We start from the raw sequence: 18,756 nt of genomic DNA, 5'->3' as shown, positions 1-18,756 counted from the left end.
CCACTTAGAGGGAGAGGAAACCCTACTCATATTTGAAATAGCCCTGCCTTTTCTCTGCCTGTCATAGACAACTCTGCCATTTTCCTAACCTTGACTGTGACGAGATAGCTCTCACCTGAAGCCCTTGCAATCTGGGACGTGGCCAAAAAGTAGGCCTCGGTCACGCTTCCAGATTCAAATATTAAGTACTGCTATGAAAGGTACTTCTAGAATGTGGCCATCTTTGAGGGGATGAAATAATAATCTCATCTTCTATATTAATATAGCTCTCTAACTGTTGCTGGATTAGCGGAAAATATATACTGGTTCTCAAACCCAAAATGACTACATGTAATACACAGTCTTTGTAACCCTGCAAAATCAGGCCCTTTTCATATGAAAATTTTCACACTACACAATCTTGACAGTCTGATTTCTTGTCAAAATCCCTATTCAAAAGAATGATAAATGCATCCTTATAAATGTACGGCTGTTACCATAAAGACTAAAATAACATTAAAAAAAAAAAAGTTCAAAATAGAAGCAAATGATGACTTCTGAAAATGCCTTATTAAGTCTTAAAATAACCGCCTGCATAACAAGCTCATGACTCAGATGGGGGCCATGTGAAAAGAATGGGGCCAATCACTGTGTTTTGTGGGTCAACTTATTCATAGGATCTGTGCCCTGAGACCACTGCAGAGACCCTTTGGGAGTTTCAGAAACCAAACCTCCCCTGGGAAGAAGGAGAGCCAACTTGCAGTCCTCCATCCCCAATTCCTGTGCATCTGGAACCTCAGAATGCGATCTGATTTGGAAGGAGGGTCTTTGCAGATGGAATTCAGGGGAGAATCCAGCTGAGATCGTACTGGACTAGGACGGGCCCTAAATCCAATGAGAGCGTCTTCATAAGAGACAGAAAGGGACATACAGCCACAGAGAAGGCGGCTTGTGAAGACACACTGAGGAGAGCTAGGAGTTACGCTGCCAGTGCCGAGAAACACCCGAGACCACCAGACAATGGAATAGGCAATGAAGGATTCTCCCCGGGGGCCTGGATTCGCTCCCTTGAGGGAGTGTGGCCCTGCCAACAACCGGACTGCAGACTTCTGGCCTCTAGAACTACGAGAAAACAAATCTCGGGTGTTTTAAGCCACCCAATTTGTGGTAATTTGTTATGGAAGCCACAGGAAATGCACATACCACCTTAGAGTGAATAGTGTTAGAGAAAGGTCCCAGGGCAACAGCACCCTCAAAGTGGTCTGAGGTGATTTTAGGTGGTACTTGAGCAGTTTGCGTCAAATACCACTGACCCCACGGATTGAGAAAGGCAGCCCTCTGGGATTCTTTTTCGATCCCAATTAAGCCCAAGAGACCTCAGTTTGGAGCTACCATGTTAAGGCCTCTCCCTGATGTGCTGATGCTCCCTTTTGACAGAGGCTTGACCTCAGGGCGTCAGCGAGCATCTTTTTATTGTATTTATTTATAAAAACAATATTGGTTTCCCACAGAACACAATATTATAATGTTTCCTTTAAAATAAACGTATATAGTACATCAACGTTCATAACATTATTCACGACAACCAAAAGGTGGAAACAACCCTAGGGTCCAATAACAGGTGAATGATGAACCAGGTGCAATATACACCTACAACGGAATACTATTCAGCCATAAAAAGGGAAGATGCTCTGACACAGGCTACAACAATGAATGAACTTCAAAAATATCACACCAAGTAAAATAAGCCAGATACAAGAGGACAAATATTATATTACTCCACTTATATGAGGTATCTAGAATAAGCAAATTCAAAAACACAGAAAGTAGTATAGGGGCTATTAAAAAAACCCCAAACAAACAGAATTTACTAAAAAAAAAAAAAAAAAAAAAAAAAACCAGAAAGTAGGGAGGGGAGAATGAAGAATTGTTTAACAGGTAGATTTCTGTCTGGGATGATGAAAAAGTTCTGGAAATAGATGGTGGTGATAATAAAATAACACTGTGAATGTATTTAATGTCACTGAATTGTACACTTAAAAATGGCTAAAATGAGGAGCTCCCCTGTGGTGCAGCGGGTTAAGTATCTGGCATTGTCACTGCATTGGTCTTAGTAGCTGCTGTGGTGCAGGTTTGATCCCTGGCCCGGGGACTTCCACATGCTGTGAGTACAGGGAAGAAAAAAAAAAAGCATTTAAAATCCTAAGTTTTGTGTTACATACATTTTAGTACAATAAAAGCTTTTATATTTTTAAAAACATTTTTTGGTCTTTTTTTAAGGCCGTACCCACGGCACATGGAAGTTTCCAGGCTAAGGGTTGAACTGGAGCTACAGCCACTGGCCTACACCACAGCCACAGCAATGCCACATCCTTAACCCACTGAGCGGGGCCAGGAATTGAACCTGCATCCTCATGGATACTAGTCAGGTTCAGGTTACCATTGAGCCACAGTGGGAACTCCACATCACAATAAAAGCTTTTTAAAACAGTTACATGGGAGTTCCCGTCATGGCTCAATGGTTAATGAACCCAAGTAGGAACCATGAGGTTGCAGGTTCGATCCCTGGCCTTGCTCAGGGGGGTTAAGGATCCGGCGTTGCCATGAGCTGTGGTGTAGGTCACAGACACGGCTTGGATCTGACGTTGCTGTGGCTCTGGTGTAGGCCGGCAGCTACAGCTCCGATTAGACCCCTAACCTGGGAACCTCCATATGCCATGGGTATGGCCCTAGAAAAGACAAAAAGACAAAAAATAAAAATAAAAAGCTGTTACAAAAATGTATGTATGTAGGAGTTCCCACTGCGGCACAACAGGATTGGTGGCGTCTCTGCAGCACCAGGTTTGATCCCTGCTCTGCCCGGCACAGTGGGTTAAAGGATCCGGCAATACCACAGCTTTAGTGTAGGCCGCAATTTTGGCTCAGATCTCATCCTGGCCTGGGAACTCCATATGTCTCCAGGAGGCCAAAAAAAAAAGTACATACATGAAAAAACCAAGCTGATTTAACAAAATATATTAAGCATGTTAACAATACGTGTGGAAGGCAGTCCGGCAGGACACTTTGGAAACAAAGCTATACGGAAAGAAAACATCTGACTCCTTCACTGCTTTTAGCTCCCACTGCTCCCTGCGGCACCTGGTTTCCAGTGTCCTGCTTCGTGCTTTGGCTTTCCGAGAACACCTGTTCCTCCAGAAGCCAGCCCAGCTATCTTAGCCTAGATACGCTGCCGTTTTCTGAGGTCAAGCACTGGTTGCCTAGATGGCTCTTCAGGACACTTAATTACATTCACCATCCAACTTCAGTTCACTCATCTGTACTATTAAATATTTTGTTACTATTTAACTCAAAAACTCACATCTGTTGAAAACTGGTTTAATAACACTGAAGCATATAATATTAAAAGTGAAAGATAACCTTTCCTCCTCCTCCCCAGAGCAGGGATCACCAACTCATGGGCTTCCCGGGGCTACACAGCCTTCCCCGGGGGAGCAGCTGTGCTCAGCGCCTTGGATCTCTGCTGAGTGGAATATGTGCCTGGTGTTGAGAGTTTCTGCTGCTTTGAGAGAAGCTAGAAGTTCACATTTTCATGTGAAATTTCTAGAATTTATATTATTCCAGAGTTATGTTGTTATAAATTAACAATATTTAAAAGGAAAACTAATGATTTTTTTGGCCGCACCTGCAGCATACAGGGATTGAACCCCCACCACAGCACTGACCCAAGCTGCTGCAGTGACAACGCTGGATCCTTAACATGCTAGGCCACCAGGGAACTCCCAATAATTTTTTGTTTTTAAATCAATTCCAATATTAATCAATTGATTTCATTAAAAAAAAATTTTGGCCGTGCCCACAGCGTGCAGAAGTGCCCAGGCCAGAGATTGAACCTGCACCACAGCAGTGACAATGCCAGATCCACCAGGGAACTCCTGACCAAATGATTTCATTTACTTTATTTTTAATTTTTTTTTATTTTTTACAGCCACACCTTTGGCACATGGGAGTTCCTGGGCCAGGGGTCAAACTGGAGATGCAGCTTTGGCCCACATCACAGCCACAACATGGATCTGTGCTGCATCTGCAACCTACATCAAAGCTTACGGCAACACTGGATCCTTAACCCACTGAGCGGGGCCAGGGATCAAACCTGCATCCTCACAGAGGCAATGTTGGGTCCTTAGCCTGCTAAGCCACCACGGGAACTCCTCGAATGTGATAAATTTTAACCATGCAATTCTTTTAATATTTTGGAATGTATCTTATTTCCTTCCACATAATCAGTTTTGTTACATACTTGTTAAGCTTAACACACATGTTAAGTTCCACACTCAATATGGACACTTGAAGTTTGAGTTGAGACTCAAGGTTCAATTAGTCCTTGTACAACGAGATGACGCTCACACTCTAATGACCACTGTGTAAACCTAAGTATGAACAGCCACAAACGGAGGACAGCAGGATGTGGTGGAGAAAATATAGAATACCTAGGACCAAAGGGTCTGGACGCAAGACCTAACCCGGCCATTCTCTAGCTCTGTGATGTTGGACATGTCCCAACCTCCCAGAGGTCACTTTTTTTTTCCGGCCTCGCCCATGGCATGTGGAGGTTCCTGGGCCGGGTCTCAAACCTGTGCCACAGCAGGGACCCAAGCCACCTCAGTGACAATGCTAGATCTTCAAACCACAAGAGAACTCCAGAGATTGCTTTCTTCATCAGGGGTAACATGTGGTCAATCTACCTCCAGACTGTCATGACCACAACAGAAGCTACAGTGTAAAGCATTCTGTAAGGTTTACAGTGCTGGACAGATATGTTGTATTATCCTCAGCTGTCAGAATGGAATTAGGAGTAATAAACATTGTTTAATGTTTAAAGCTAATTAGAGCCTGTCTCCCCTATACAGCAAGTTAGTCTAAGATTATAAAAATGCAAATAAGTAACAAAACATGGCACTGAATGCTTCTATGTTAACTTGAAACAGTGTGAGACTTATGTCTTTTTAAAAAAACTCAGATGTTGGAGTTCCTGTTGTGGCTCAGTGGTTAATGAATCCAACTAGGAACCATGAGGTTGTGGGTTCGATCCCTGGCCTTGCTCAGTGGGTTAAGGATCCAGCGTTGCCGTGAGCTGTGGTGTAGGTCACAGACTCGGCTCAGATCCCGTGTTGCTATGGCTCTGGCGTGGCCTGGTGGCTACAGCTCCGATTAGACCCCTAGCCTGGGAATCTCCATATGCAGCAGGAGCAGCCCAAGAAAATACAAAAAAGACAAATAAATAATAAATAAATAAATAAATAACTCAAGATGTAAAGATACCAACCATTATCTAATAGAATGTTGAAAAATTAAAGAGACAATATAAACTTCACCGACAGTCAAGTAATGATAAGAAAGTCACCATAACCACCAATGTTACTAAAATTAAGAACCAATAAGAATTGTAGTTATGTCAAAAATGAACAGCTGGGTAAACCTACCTTCCAATTTGCCAGTTTTTTAAACTCTATAATTTTTATAACTGCTCCCATGAAAATACCTAGAAGAGAAAATGTAAAGTTTAACAAAACTTGAAATACAAGAAAGATTACTCAGTCTTACTATTCTAAAGAAATTGATTATTATGACGTCTCTAAATGGCTTTTATGGATTTCTGCAAGTTTTATGTCTGAAAACATAAGAATGCAAGTTAGTGTGGAGTTTTATGAATCACATGAGTTCCTTGTATCTCAGGCAAACATACTATTATGAAGTCTACAAAAACCGGGCACAGGGTCAGAGCAGCTTTACAAAACAAGACCTAGGGATGGTTAGCCTGACATGGGAATAAACACCTGTCATCTTTGTTTCATTCACCCATTTTCGATGTGAAATGACAGAAGGCTTATAAGCTAAGTGTGCCCTGTACTGCTTATGCCTGCTGTTTTCAAAAAGCAATCCAAGATCACTTTCTCAGACTCAGATGACAGCTCTATGTAGAGTATTTAGTTAGAGATAAAGTCCCAATGCTGAAAATAACCCAAAGTAAAAATTCTGTGAAATTCCTGGAACAAAACAGACCATCGTTGTTCAGGCATGTTTCCACAGAGCTGACAGGCTCATTACTCTCTCACAAAGAACCTACCAAAAATAATTCCTGAAGATGCACCATGGGTACAATCTATAACTGCTCTGGTACTCACTAGATAAATGATTCTTAACCCTGTGGACTCATGAGAATCACCACAGGAGCTTTTGATAAAACAAAGACACCTGAGCAGCCCTCCAGACCCACAAAACCACAATCTCTGGTAGGGGGTGATAGAAAGCAAGGCTGACCACCACAGTCACCTGCTTAAAGACAAAGCCTTCCCTTTCCCTACAGGGGAAGGGGCTTTTCCTCATCAACCACAGAAAGCAAAGAAACACATCTCATTGGGTGGGGTGAGGAGAAAAGACAAGTACTGTGAAGTCTGTTAAGAAGGAAGTTCTGCTGGAAGGCATAGTGGATTAAGGAGCCAGTGTTGTTGCTACAGCAGCCTGGGTCACTGCTGTAATATGGGTTCGATCCCTGGCCTACGAACTTCTGTGGGTGTGGCAAAAAAAAAAGGCTTAAAAAAAAAGTTATTTATTAGGAAAAGAAGCTGCACTAACACTAAATGCTGCAGGGAAGGAGGCGCTTGAGGTAAAGAGAGGACCTAAATAATTTTAACTTTATAAACCTCTGTACTATTTTTATTGTTATGTATTAGTAAAACAACAATAAACTATTTTGATAAAGAGAAAAGGGAAAAAGACACACTAGATCCGGTCTAGAAAGGAAGTCAACGATCATGCTTTCAGCATAGTAGTTGCACGTTCTCTTGCCACGTGGCATGAAAGCCCTGATTCTAACTCCTCTCTAGAGTTCCCCAATTGCTTCTTTTTTCTGATCTTTTTCTTTTTGTGGCCATACCAGCAGCATGCAGAAGTTCCTGGGCCAGGCATCGAACCTGTGCCACAGCAGTGACAACACTGGATCCTTAACCCACTGAGCCCCTAGGGAGCCTTTATACAATTTTTTATTAACCAAATAGTCCATGACTACTTTGTAAAATGTTATAAATAAGACAAAGCTCCCTTTGTTGTTGTTGTTTTTGCTGTCAAGGATCAGATCCGAGCTGCAGTTGCAACCTATGCCGAAGCTGCAGCAACACTGGATCCTTAACCCACTGTGCCAGGCTGGGGATCGAACCTGCATCCCAGTGCTCCAGAGATGCTGCCAACCCCATTGCGTCACAGTGGGAATTCCAGCAAAGGTCCCTTTTGATGAGATCCCACCCCTACTCCCACCTTAGTTCTCCCCAAGGTAACCAACCATCCTGATAAGTCTGGACACTATTCTACTAGACCCATCTCTATCCTCTTACATATTTATATTAACCATACAGTACTAGGGTGTGTGTATATGTACACACATGGCACACCTGTGTGTATTTACACAAAATTTATATTACCATCGTGCATCTTTCTACAACCTGCTATTTTGCTCGGTGTTAAGATCAGGGGTTACTACATATAGATCTGCTTCATTCCTTCTTCTTCTTTTTTTTTTTTTTTTGCTTTTTAGGGCCACATCTGAGACATATGAAGTTCCTAGGCCTGGAGTCGAATTGAAGCTGCAGCTGCTGGCCTGTGCCACAGCCACAGCAACACAGGATACTTAACCCACTGAGCAATGCCAGGGATCAAACCCACATCCTCATGGATACTAGTTGGGTTTGTTACCCCTGAGCCACAACAGGAACTCCCTGCTTCATTCCTTTTTAACAGCTCTACAGCATAACATAATGATGCTACAGGTTAATGAGAAGTAGATATTTCTCCAAAGAGGATAAGATGAATGGCCCAAAAGCACAAGAAAAGATGCTCATCATTAGTCATTAGGGAAATGTAAATCAAAACCACAATGAGATACCAGTTCACATCCACTAGGATGGCTACAATTTTTAAAAAATGGAAAATAACAAGTGTTGGCAAGGATACAGAAAAATTGGAACCCTTAATATATTGCTGGTGGGAATGTAAAATGGCCCAATTGCTATGGAAAAATTTGGCAATTCCTCGAAAAGTAAAACAGTTACCATATGACCCAGCAATTCCACCCAAGAGCATGGATAAACAAAATGTGGACTTTCTACACAATGGAATATCACCCGGCAATAAAAACGAATGAAGTACTAATACATGATGCAATGGGATAAATCTTAACATGCTACGTGAAAGAAGCCAGATGCAAAAGACGAGTTTTATGATCCATTTACATGATAGTCACAAGTCTATAGAGACAGAAATGGTTGCCCAGGGCTCGGGGAGGCAAGTTTTGGGGGTGATGGCTAAAGGTTGCACGACTCTGTGAATATACTAAAACCACTGAATTGTACATTTAAAATGTAACCTGTAATGGTATATGAATTAAATCTCAATAAAATGGTTATTACCCCCCTGCCCCTTCCCCAAAGCCACAGATGGTACGCTTCCAGAACAGACAAATCTAGAGACAGGAGGGAAGTTAGTGGCTGCAGGAAAAGGGGAAGGAGAAAATGGGGAGTAACTGCTAATGTGTAAAGAGTATTTTTGGAGGTGATAAATATGTTCTGGAATTTGATAGTGGTGATTGCTGCACAACTCTGTGGCTATATATACATATATACACTCAGATATATACGTATATATATTCATACACATACCCTGTGAATATACTAAAAAGCACGGAACTGTTCACTTTAAAATTATAGTTTATTGTATATAAACTCTATTTTAACTTTTTAAAAAAAATCACTATTTTTTTTTTTTTTAACATTCCCCCAAAGATGGCTGTCTCCAACTGTTTGCTGCCAACAGCTGCAGGGAACAGGCTAGTACACGCCTCTTTGTGTAAGAATATTTCCCTAGGGCAGATGCAGAGACAATGGCATGAGCATTTTTATCTCTGAAATTGTCCTAAAGTGGCTGTGCCAATTTAAACCACTGCACCAAAGAAAGCATCCTCACCAATCCTAGAAAATCAGCAGACTTTAACACTTCTGCCAACATGATGGGCAAGAAGTTGAATGTTAAGGTTTCAATTTGCATTTACAGTCAATCTGCATTCAGTAGTCATTCCTGATTACTAGGGAAATGGGAACTTCTTTCACGATTTCAGGTTTTGTTTTCACTTTTTAATTTTTTTTGGCCATGCCTGTGGCATGCAGAAGTTCCTGGGCCAAGGACTGAACCCATACCACAGCAGCAACCTGAGCAGCTACAGTGACAACATGGGATCCTTAATCTGCTGCAGCACAGAACTCCAGGATTAATGCTTTTGTTATGACACATGAAGCAGTTATATGTGAGAATCGGTGATTATTCTATTGCCTAAGCTTGTTTCTATATTATTTATGAGGCACTGGAAAACTCCATAAAATACAATGTAATATTATTACGTCTAGCACTATTATTATTAAGTAGTCCTTTTGAAATGTCCTAGGACTGAACTACGATGCAATATTAAATTGGCAAACTACACCTTTACCTGTCGAGACTGAGGTTCAAAGTTAGATCAAATCAATCTACTATAAAAAAGAAAGTACTTCATATCACACAACTGGACACCCTAGAAATAATACCCTAATATATTCCCTTTGTATATTCCTATCAGTAAAACGAATTTGAGCACGCACCTTTGAGCTACAATATTTTTTTCTTTTTTTGGCCGCCCTGTGGCATATGGAGTTCCGGGGCCAGGCTGCAGCCCTGTGCCGAAGCTGTGGCAACACGGGATCCATTAACCCACTGTGCTGAGCCAGGGATCGAATCTGCATTCTGGCATTGCAGATGCTGCTGATCCTGTAGCGCCACAGCAGGAACGCCCAAATTATTATTTATTATAAAAAGGTGTTACTTTTTAAACAATATATTTTAAAACAATATATAAAATATAGATTGCAAAAATTCAAATTAAACAGAAACGTAAGCTCTAATATTTCCTTCTGTCCCCTACAGATCTTTTGCATATACCTCATTAATGGATACCACTGGATTAATTCAAAACATTGTGAGCAATTCATAATTTTTTGTTGAGCCCCTTCTCCCAGGATTTGTCACTTTAAATTATTTTCACTCCTTGAGAGAATGCTCCAGGTAGGAAGGCTCAGAGAGTTTACACAGCTTTTCTGACAGCTCAGGGCCAGTAAGTGACAGTAGACTGCTGGCTCCCAGTACATTCTACATCTCTTGATGCTGAGACGCAGGGAGACTGCACTGCTGGAGCCCACCTGCACTGCTGCTATGAACTGCTAACACCTTCCTCCCAGAGTGCACTGCTGGTCTATCATTACCGCTATAAAATGTGAGTGTTCCTGAAAATGAACATTGTAGGAAAATGCTGAAAATGTTATTAAGCATAACAATTAGGTTACAAAATAGTATGTAGAACAGGATCCTAGTCCCCCCCATATATATATATATATATATATATATATATATATATATATATATATATACACACACACACACACACACACACACACATTTATTCGCACTGTGTTAAAAAGAAACACACATTTTGTGGGGCAAGGCATTGTGCTAAGGTATACAATAAACATTATTTAAGCTCATTCTTGCAATCACCCCACAAGGTAATAAACCATAATAATATAGATGATAATAACAGCAGCAGCTAACAGCTACTGATTACTTAGTAGGCATTATACTAAGTGATTTCTATGCATTACCCTGTTTAATATCTGCAGTCCTATGAAGCGAAGGCACTGTAACCTATATTTTACAGATAAGGAAACAGAGGCTAAGGACCAGCATCACCAAGCTAGTAAATAGCAGGTCCAGAATTGTTTTAAAAATGAATTACTTTATTTTTTACTTGATTATGTAACAGATGCCCAAGATACAAAATTTAAAAGGCACAAGAGAGTATACAGTAAAAACTTAAATCTCTCTCCCACCCTTGTTTCCTTTTTTCCTTCCCAGAGGGCAGTGGTGTTACCAGTGTCACAATTATAATATACATTTCTTTCTTTTAAAAAGATTTTTTATGGCCATACCCACAGCATATGGAGGTTCCCAGGCCAGGGATTGGATCCGAGCCACAGTAGTGGCCTATGCTGCAGCTTTGGCAACACTGGATCCTTTAACCCACTGCACTGGGCTGCACTACAGCAGGAACTCCTATAATATACATTTCTGCTGAAAGTGTTTGTATATTTAAAATCACATACACGCATATGTATGAACATATAAAATAAATTCTAAGACAAATGGTAGTACAGTATTTACACTATTGTGATCTTTTTCTTTTAACTCACCACTACCTCTCACAAACTACTTCCTATCAACACAGAAAGAGCTTCCCCACACCTTGTGTTTTGTTAACGGCTGCAGTGTACTTCACTGCAGTGATGTACCATCCAACAGCTGGCCCCTAGTAACAGGTGCTCAGGTGTTTTCCAGGCTTCTGCTATCACTGCCATCCCCGTGTAAGTACATCATTCCACCTGGGTAAGGGCAGCCATAGGCAAAACTAAAAGAGAACTGCCAGGTCAGGGGAACAGACATTTTTAATTCTGTAAAGAGCTTACCAGCTGCCTTCTGTGGGAGACACTGTGAGGCTCACCCAGTCCCCTTCACTGGCCCCATCTATGTGAGCTCAGGGCTCACAGCTGTCCCTTTCTCCAGAAAACTGGCTTTAGCTGCAGAAAGCCTCCTCCTCATGCAAGTTGTGCCTGCGCTACACCAGCTCATAGCCAAGGACTAACTGGTGGGGCTAAAGAAGTCCCCCCCCCCTTGCCTTAAAGAGGAGACAGGCTCCATTGTGGGTCCTGCCCCAGAGCCCTCCTAGGCTCACGCTGTTATCACACCCATTGTTTGGCTTTCTCCTTCCCTAGTCTAGTTTCCTCTCTCCCTTATGGATTTACTCCTGAAAAGCCCCCTTCAATAAATTACATGTCCCCAAACCCCTGTCTCAGGGTCTGGTTCCAGGAGTGGAGCGTTCACAGCAAGCACAGGATGGGATTCTGGGGTTGGATCACTCGGCAGCTGCCTGGCAAAAAGGACCCCAGCACTGGAGGTAAAATACTGCTAGTCCCTCACTGGGGGTAGCCGTGCCACTGCTAGGACTTCATTCGTGGTGGCCTGTGTTGGGACACTGGTGGGGGAGGCGACCCATGCAACACCTTTGGTCTTAGAGAGCTTATGGGGGAAACAATCACTGTAAGAGCAGTGGAACTGGGGTAGCTGCTGAGCGCCACTGATGCTCTGAAAAGAGAAAATGGAATGTTCAAGCAATCACCAATTTAGCGCAAAAGGGGAGAGTCAGAGGGCCTCCCTGGCAGCATTTCAACAGACCCTCGTCTCCTGTGGCACAGGTCTTAGCTGCAAGGGTGGCAGGTCTTCAGAGAAAGTTGAATTCAGGAAGACAAATCTCGCATGCCTTCTCCTATCAGCGCCCTGATAGTAAAAAGTGGGACTCGGATGGGGGATGGGGGTGCCTGGGGTGAAGCCCACGAACACCTTTAACCTTCGGGTTCCCCTGGACCTTCCAGGCCTGCAGAAGTGGGCCACCACCCTGCTGGAATACAGAGCCCCCAGGCTATTTCAAGATGACACAGAAGCCCCAGATGAAGCAAGCGCCTTAGGTTAACTCCTGCTTTCCGTCATAATACAGTCCCCAGGTCACAGAACATATGGACATTCCAGAGGACAACACAGTGGTCCACTACTGACATCATGCTAACAGGATGTGAGAAGCACGCAGAGGTGAGCAGATGTCTTGGTAAGACACATATGCTTCCCAGGACAGAAAGTCTCAGGGGCCTGCCTCTTTGGGAAGTTTTTAGGGGGTCAAGCGGTCTGGACATGTCAAGACATTCCCTCCCTCCAAGCAAAGGACAAGATCTGCTCCTTTTTTTTTTTTTTTTTTTGGTCTTTTTGTCTTTTTAGGGCTGCACCCGCAGTATATGGACGTTCCCAGGCTAGGGGTCCAATCAGAGCTACAGCTGGCGGCCTACCCCACAGCCACAGCAACTCGGGATCCAAGCCGCGTCTGCGACTTACACCACAGCTCACGGCAACACCGGATCCTTAACTCCAAGGTCTGTTCCTTCTACCCTCATAAAGAAGCTGGAGGCCTCCAGCTTTTGGAGGCAATATACTGCACACATGAGGAGCTACTTCAGTCCAGTTATTGGCTTTTGAGAGGCTGATGGTTTTGATGAGGCCCAGAGGAAAGGCCAGCTGCAGTTCCAGCTGCTCTGCTGCTTGTGCCATACCACCTGGCAGACCCCTGATACTAGAAGGATCTGTGGGTAGAAAGGGAGGCTGGCAGGCCCTAAAAGGAGGGTCACGCAGCATAGATCCCTAGGGTTCTGGAGCAAGGTCATGCCATTTTCAGAAGAGAACCAAGTACCATTCAAAACACTTTTGAGAAAAAAAACAAACAATCAGCTCCTGGCATGTTCTTGGGCCCTGGTAGAGACAGAGTATCTAAGCAGGGGACATCAAGTGCCGTGGTGGCCAGAATCATCCTTCATAAGCTGGGCTGCCATAACTACCAAGTTGTAAGATCAGGTGGGCCCAGGAGCATTCCTTTTTTTTTATCTTTTTAGGGCCGCACTGGCAGCATATGGAGGTTCCCAGCTAGAGGTCAAATTGGACCTATACAACTGGCCTATATAACTCACAGCAATGCTAGATCCTTAACTCACGGAGAGACACCACGGATGGAACCTGCATCCTCATGGATCCTGGTCAGATTCATTTCCACTAAGCCACGACGGGAACTCCCAGGAGTAATCCATTTTAAGACAAAGGTGTTCCATTAGCCATCAGGCCTGTGCGGGTCTAAAAGGCACAGTAAGCTTCTACTCGTGGCCCAGACCTCCGTGCCATCCACTGCTACTACAACACCTCTCTCGGCTCAGCTCCTACATCGGGCCTCACTGGGAGCTCTTTATGATCAGTTGACAGGAGAAAAAAACCCAGACTTGTTCACACATGACTCAGCCAGCCTGACATTGGCCACTTCAGTGTCTGTGATGGGCTCATCAACACAGTAGCTGCTATAGCGGGGAGGGGAGCCATGCAGGGCCCTATGGCCCAAGGCCATTCTAGCTACTGCCACTGCTGGGTGTAGGACTGGAGAGGCACAGAGACCAAGGCTCATCTCCTGATGTACCCCCCGCCAGACCAACCAGCTACATGACGATAACTTGATTCCATCAGATACCTTCCATTCTAGAAAGGGCAGTGACTCATTCTGAGACTGATGTGTATGCTCGCCTGGATGTCTTCTGCTAGCACCACCATCTGAGGGCCCATAAGTGTCTGAGCCACCAAAGTGGGACACTGTATAACAACCTGGCAAACCAAGAGACTCCCTTTATGGCAAAGGAGGTGCAGAAGTGGGTGTTTAACTATCCTGGTACCATATACTATACCATCCAGAAGCTGCCTGCCAGCCAAAGTGGTAAATGTCCTCTTAAAGATACAGATGAGGGAGTTCCTATTGTGGCTCAGTGGGTTAAGAGCCTGAATAGTATCCATGAGGATGCCGGTTTGATCCCTGGCCTCACTCAGTGGGTTAAGGATCTAATGTTGCCACAAGCTGTGGTGTAGGTCACAGAGGCGGCTTCAGATCTGGCATTGCTGTGACTGTGGTGTAGGCTGGCAGCCTCAGCTCTGATTCGACCCCCGGCCTGGGAACATCCATATGCCGAGTGTGGCCCTAAAAAGACAAAAAAAAGAAGATGGAGCAGAGGCACCAGCTTGGATATGACATCCTGTGAGAAATGGACCACCACTCCAGGATGCAGGATTCTCCTTAAACCAATGGCCACTACAGGCTGGTCCATCCCCAATAGGCAAGCCCAGGTACAGCACACGACGGGTACACCACTTAACATCACCCCCAGGAACTCACTGCGGAGTGAAGATTCTGACTTGGGGGATTGCTACTTCCTTAGCCTGAAACTCTAGGCTCAGTGGCCTGAAAGGGTCTGGCTACCATAAGGGGATATTTCCACTACGGTTCACACAGTCAGAGTTACAATGGCTGCTGCCCGGCTACTCTGGGCTCTTTGTGTCAACACCCTAGCAGGCCTAGAAGCAGGCTGCCACACTGGCAGGGATGACTGCCTCTGATCACCAGGAGACATGATGGGGCAGAAAGGAACGTAATTCCTTATGTAATATGTTTTTGACCACAAATGATTTCTTTGAAAATACTTCAAAATATTGTTAGCACATTTTGTCAGCTATAATTTTAGAATGACTTATGCTATAATAAGGTAATTCTGAAATTCCAGTCCTTGATGTTGCTACCTATACTAAAATAGATACTCCAAAGATAGTATTTTGAAAGATAGAAGACCTGCCAGGAAGATGGGAATCAGGACCTCAGAGCTGTCTGTTTTCTGGGGAAATGCTGTTTATATATTTTGTTTTTAAAGTAGCTTATTTGGAGTTCCCGTTGCAGCACAGCGGAAACGAGTCTGACAAGTATCCATGAGGATGTGGGTTTGATCCCTGGCCTTGCTCAGTGGGTTAAGGATCTGGCATTGCCATGAGCTGTGGTGTAGGTTGCAGACAAGGCTCAGCTCCTACATTGCTGTGGCTGTGGTGTAGGCCAGCAGCTGTAGCTCCGATTACACCCCTAGCCTGGGAACCTCCATGTGCCACAGGTGCGGCCCTAAAAAAAATAAATAAAGAAAGTAGCTTACTTTTTCAGTGGAATGTTATTCCTTTCTAATCCACTGAAATTTAAAGAAATCAGCCCACATATAGCAAGTTTCAGAATGCAATTCTTTAACAACCTTTCTTCTTGTAAAATTTAGACTACCTCACTATTCTGGCATATCTAGGAGATGTAAGTATAAAAGACAACTTTAGGAGTTCCCATCGTGGCGCAGTGGTTAACGAATCTAACTAGGAACCATGAGATTGCGGGTTCGATCCCTGGCCTTGCATAGTGGGTTAAGGATCCAGCGTTGCCGTGAGCTGTGGCGTAGGTCGCAGATGGGGCTCAGATCCCGCATTGCTGTGGCTCTGGCAAAGGCCGGCGGCTACAGCTCCGATTCAACCCCTAGCCTGGAAACCTCCATATGCCATGGGAAGCGGCCCTAGAAAAAGCCAAAAATACAAAAAAAAAAAAAAAAAAAAAAAAGACAACTTTAAGATGATAAAATGCTGAGCCAAAGGAAGATGACCATAAAACAAGGAGTTAAAGCAAGACTCCAGGCAAAAGCACGCATTATTACACACAGAGCATGCATTTAGCTAATGGCAGCAAAAGAGCAACAATCTGTTCCAAGAATAAATTGTCACCTCTGATGCATGTTTCCAGAAACACAGAGGCTCAAAAGTGCTAGCACTCTTCCTTGGAATGCCACAGCTTGGAAAATCCTTAGAGTCTAAGGTGACCATTTTGTCAATCTGACACCAATTTTGGCCTTTACCAGTAAGATAGCTATACTAGTGCCAACAAATGAATGCTGGTTTCTACTCTCTTAAAAACAAACAAAAAAAAAAAACCAAAAAAAATCAAAGCACCCAAGATGCAGGGAGAGTTACCATGGGATATCTTTTTTTTTTTCTTTTTTTTTTTTTTAGGGCCACACCCATGGCATATGGAGGTTCCCAGGCTAGGGGTCGAATTGGAGCTGTAGCCGCCAGCCTACACCACAGCCACAGCAACGCCAGATCCAAGCCGCGTCTGTGCCCTACACCACAGCTCACGGCAACGCCGGATCCTTAACCCACTGAGTGAGGCCAGGGATCAAACCCACAACCTCATGGTTCCTATTCAGGTTCGTTAACCACTGAGTCACGATGGGAACTCCACTATGGGATATCTTAAGATGCATCAGCATTAGACTCTCATAGTCTAAAAACTAATGAGAACTGTTACAGTTACAGTTAGGATTCTCCCTTGAAATTTTCTTTAAAAAAAACACCAAACATTTTTTAGAACTTAAGTACAGTTAGAATATAATCACAGAATCTGATTTTTCCAGAATTACTTTTAGTCAATAACTCAGAAACAGTAATTATCTGCATCATCTTCCACTCAAAACCCCCACTGAGGAATCTATACATGGATGTATAACTGGGTCACCATGCTGTACGATAGCAAACTGAGAGAACACTGTAAAAAGCTACAATGAAAAAAAATTTAAATCATTATATTAAATAAACAAATAAAAACCCCACTGCTGACAAAAAAGAACACTATTCTTAGAGTTCCTTTGTGGCTCAGTGAGTTAAGGATTCAGCATTGTCATTGCTGCAGTGCGGGTTTGGCCTGGGAACTTCCACATGCTGTAGGTACAGCCCAAAAAAGAAAAAAAAAAGAACACTATTCTTTTTTTTTTTTTTTGTCTTTCTGCCTTTTCTTGAGCCGCTCCTGTGGCATATGGAGGTTCCTAGGCTAGGGGTCTAATCGGAGCTATAGCCGCCAGCCTATGCCAGAGTCACAGCAATGCAGGATCCGAGCCACAGCACAGCTCATGGCAATGCCAGATCCTTAACCCACTGAGCAAGGCCATGGATCGAACCTGAAACCTCATGGTTTCTAGTCAGATTCGTTAACCACTGTGCATCAACGGGAACTCCAAGAACACTATTCTTAAAAAAAAAAAAGAAAAAAAAACACAGAGTTCCCGTCATGGTTCAGCAGAAAGGAATCTGGCTAGTATCCATGAGGGTTCAGGTTCAACCCCTGGCCTTGCTCAGTGGGTTAAAGATCTGGCGTTGCTGTGAGCTGTGGTGTAGGTCGCAGATGTGGCTTGGATCTGGCATTGCTGTGGCTGTGGCGTAGGCCGGCAGCTACAGCTCCAATTTGACCCCAGCTTGAGAACCTCCAAATGCCACAGGGGTGGCCCTTAAAAAAAAAAAACAAAAAAAAACAAAAAAAAAAACAGACAAAAAAATTTTACAACTCTTTGGTCAAAACAAGGAGTTAATATAACTAAAAGCAAAACATAGTTAAGAAGGTTGTGACATTTGCGTATTCCTATTTACTCTGATCAAATGTAGTTATAAGTTAATGGGAGTTCCTGTCGTGGCTCAGTAGTTAACGAATCCAACTAGGAACCATGAGGTTGCAAGTTCGATCCCTGGCCTTGCTCAGTGGGTTAAAGATCTGGCATTGCTGTGAGCTGTGGTGTAGGTCAAAGACACAGCTCGGATCTGGCATTGCTATGGTTGTTGTGTAGGCCAGCAGCTACAGCTCTGATTAGACCCCTAGCCTGGGAACATCCATATGCTGCGAGTTTGGCCCTAGAAAAGACAAAAACAAAACAAACAAATAAATCTAGTTATAAGTTAAAACATGGTTTCTCTAACCATCAACAGTATTCAGGCTAAACTTTGGCATTTGATAGTCAAATTTCCGTTCTTAACCCCATTCTGGCCTTTCCTCGATTTGCAATAAAGTAGGACTAGAAAACCTCTATTTCCTGTTTTGCTATATATACAACAGTGAGCAGTACAGTTATTTCATTTTCATTCCTTATAAATTTCAGCCAAAATATATAACAATAGTGACTCATCACTACATGGCTAATAAAAATAATTATGTAAACTTCACTAATACATGGAAAGAACAATAAAAGTAAAGAACATAAAAATGATATAAACCAAGTCCAGCCATCTAAGCACTATGTGTATGTCTACACATGGTTTGGAAGAGAATGAGGCATGATAAAAACAGCTGGTTGTCCAAGAAAAGGATTTTTTTCTTTTTCTGTACATCTATTTTTTAAGTGT

The 18,756-nt window shown here is 43.2% G+C and overlaps 1 protein-coding gene across 26 annotated transcripts in view; it reads right to left on the bottom strand.

The window, feature by feature from the left end:
- The window catches only part of SLC9A8 (solute carrier family 9 member A8), a 75,950-nt gene that overhangs the window by 45,227 nt on the left and 11,967 nt on the right, over window positions 1–18,756 (bottom strand). For all 26 annotated transcript variants that reach the window (XR_014832522.1, XR_014832523.1, XR_014832533.1 and 23 more), the window contains one exon: window positions 5,460–5,518. Coding sequence is in view for 4 of the 26 variants with exons in the window: in XM_085004214.1 (XP_084860340.1) it covers window positions 5,460–5,518 (59 nt within the window). In the remaining 22 variants the exon portion in view is untranslated. The remainder of the gene's footprint in view (window positions 1–5,459; window positions 5,519–18,756) is intronic.

This window comes from Sus scrofa, chromosome 17 (genome assembly GCF_054392235.1).
Source record: "Sus scrofa isolate SSC_HxYL_T2T_F1_AM1 chromosome 17, Sscrofa_HxYL_maternal_Yorkshire_Landrace_v2.0, whole genome shotgun sequence".
NCBI lineage: Eukaryota > Metazoa > Chordata > Mammalia > Artiodactyla > Suidae > Sus > Sus scrofa.
This window is presented reverse-complemented; position numbering and strand designations above follow the sequence as displayed.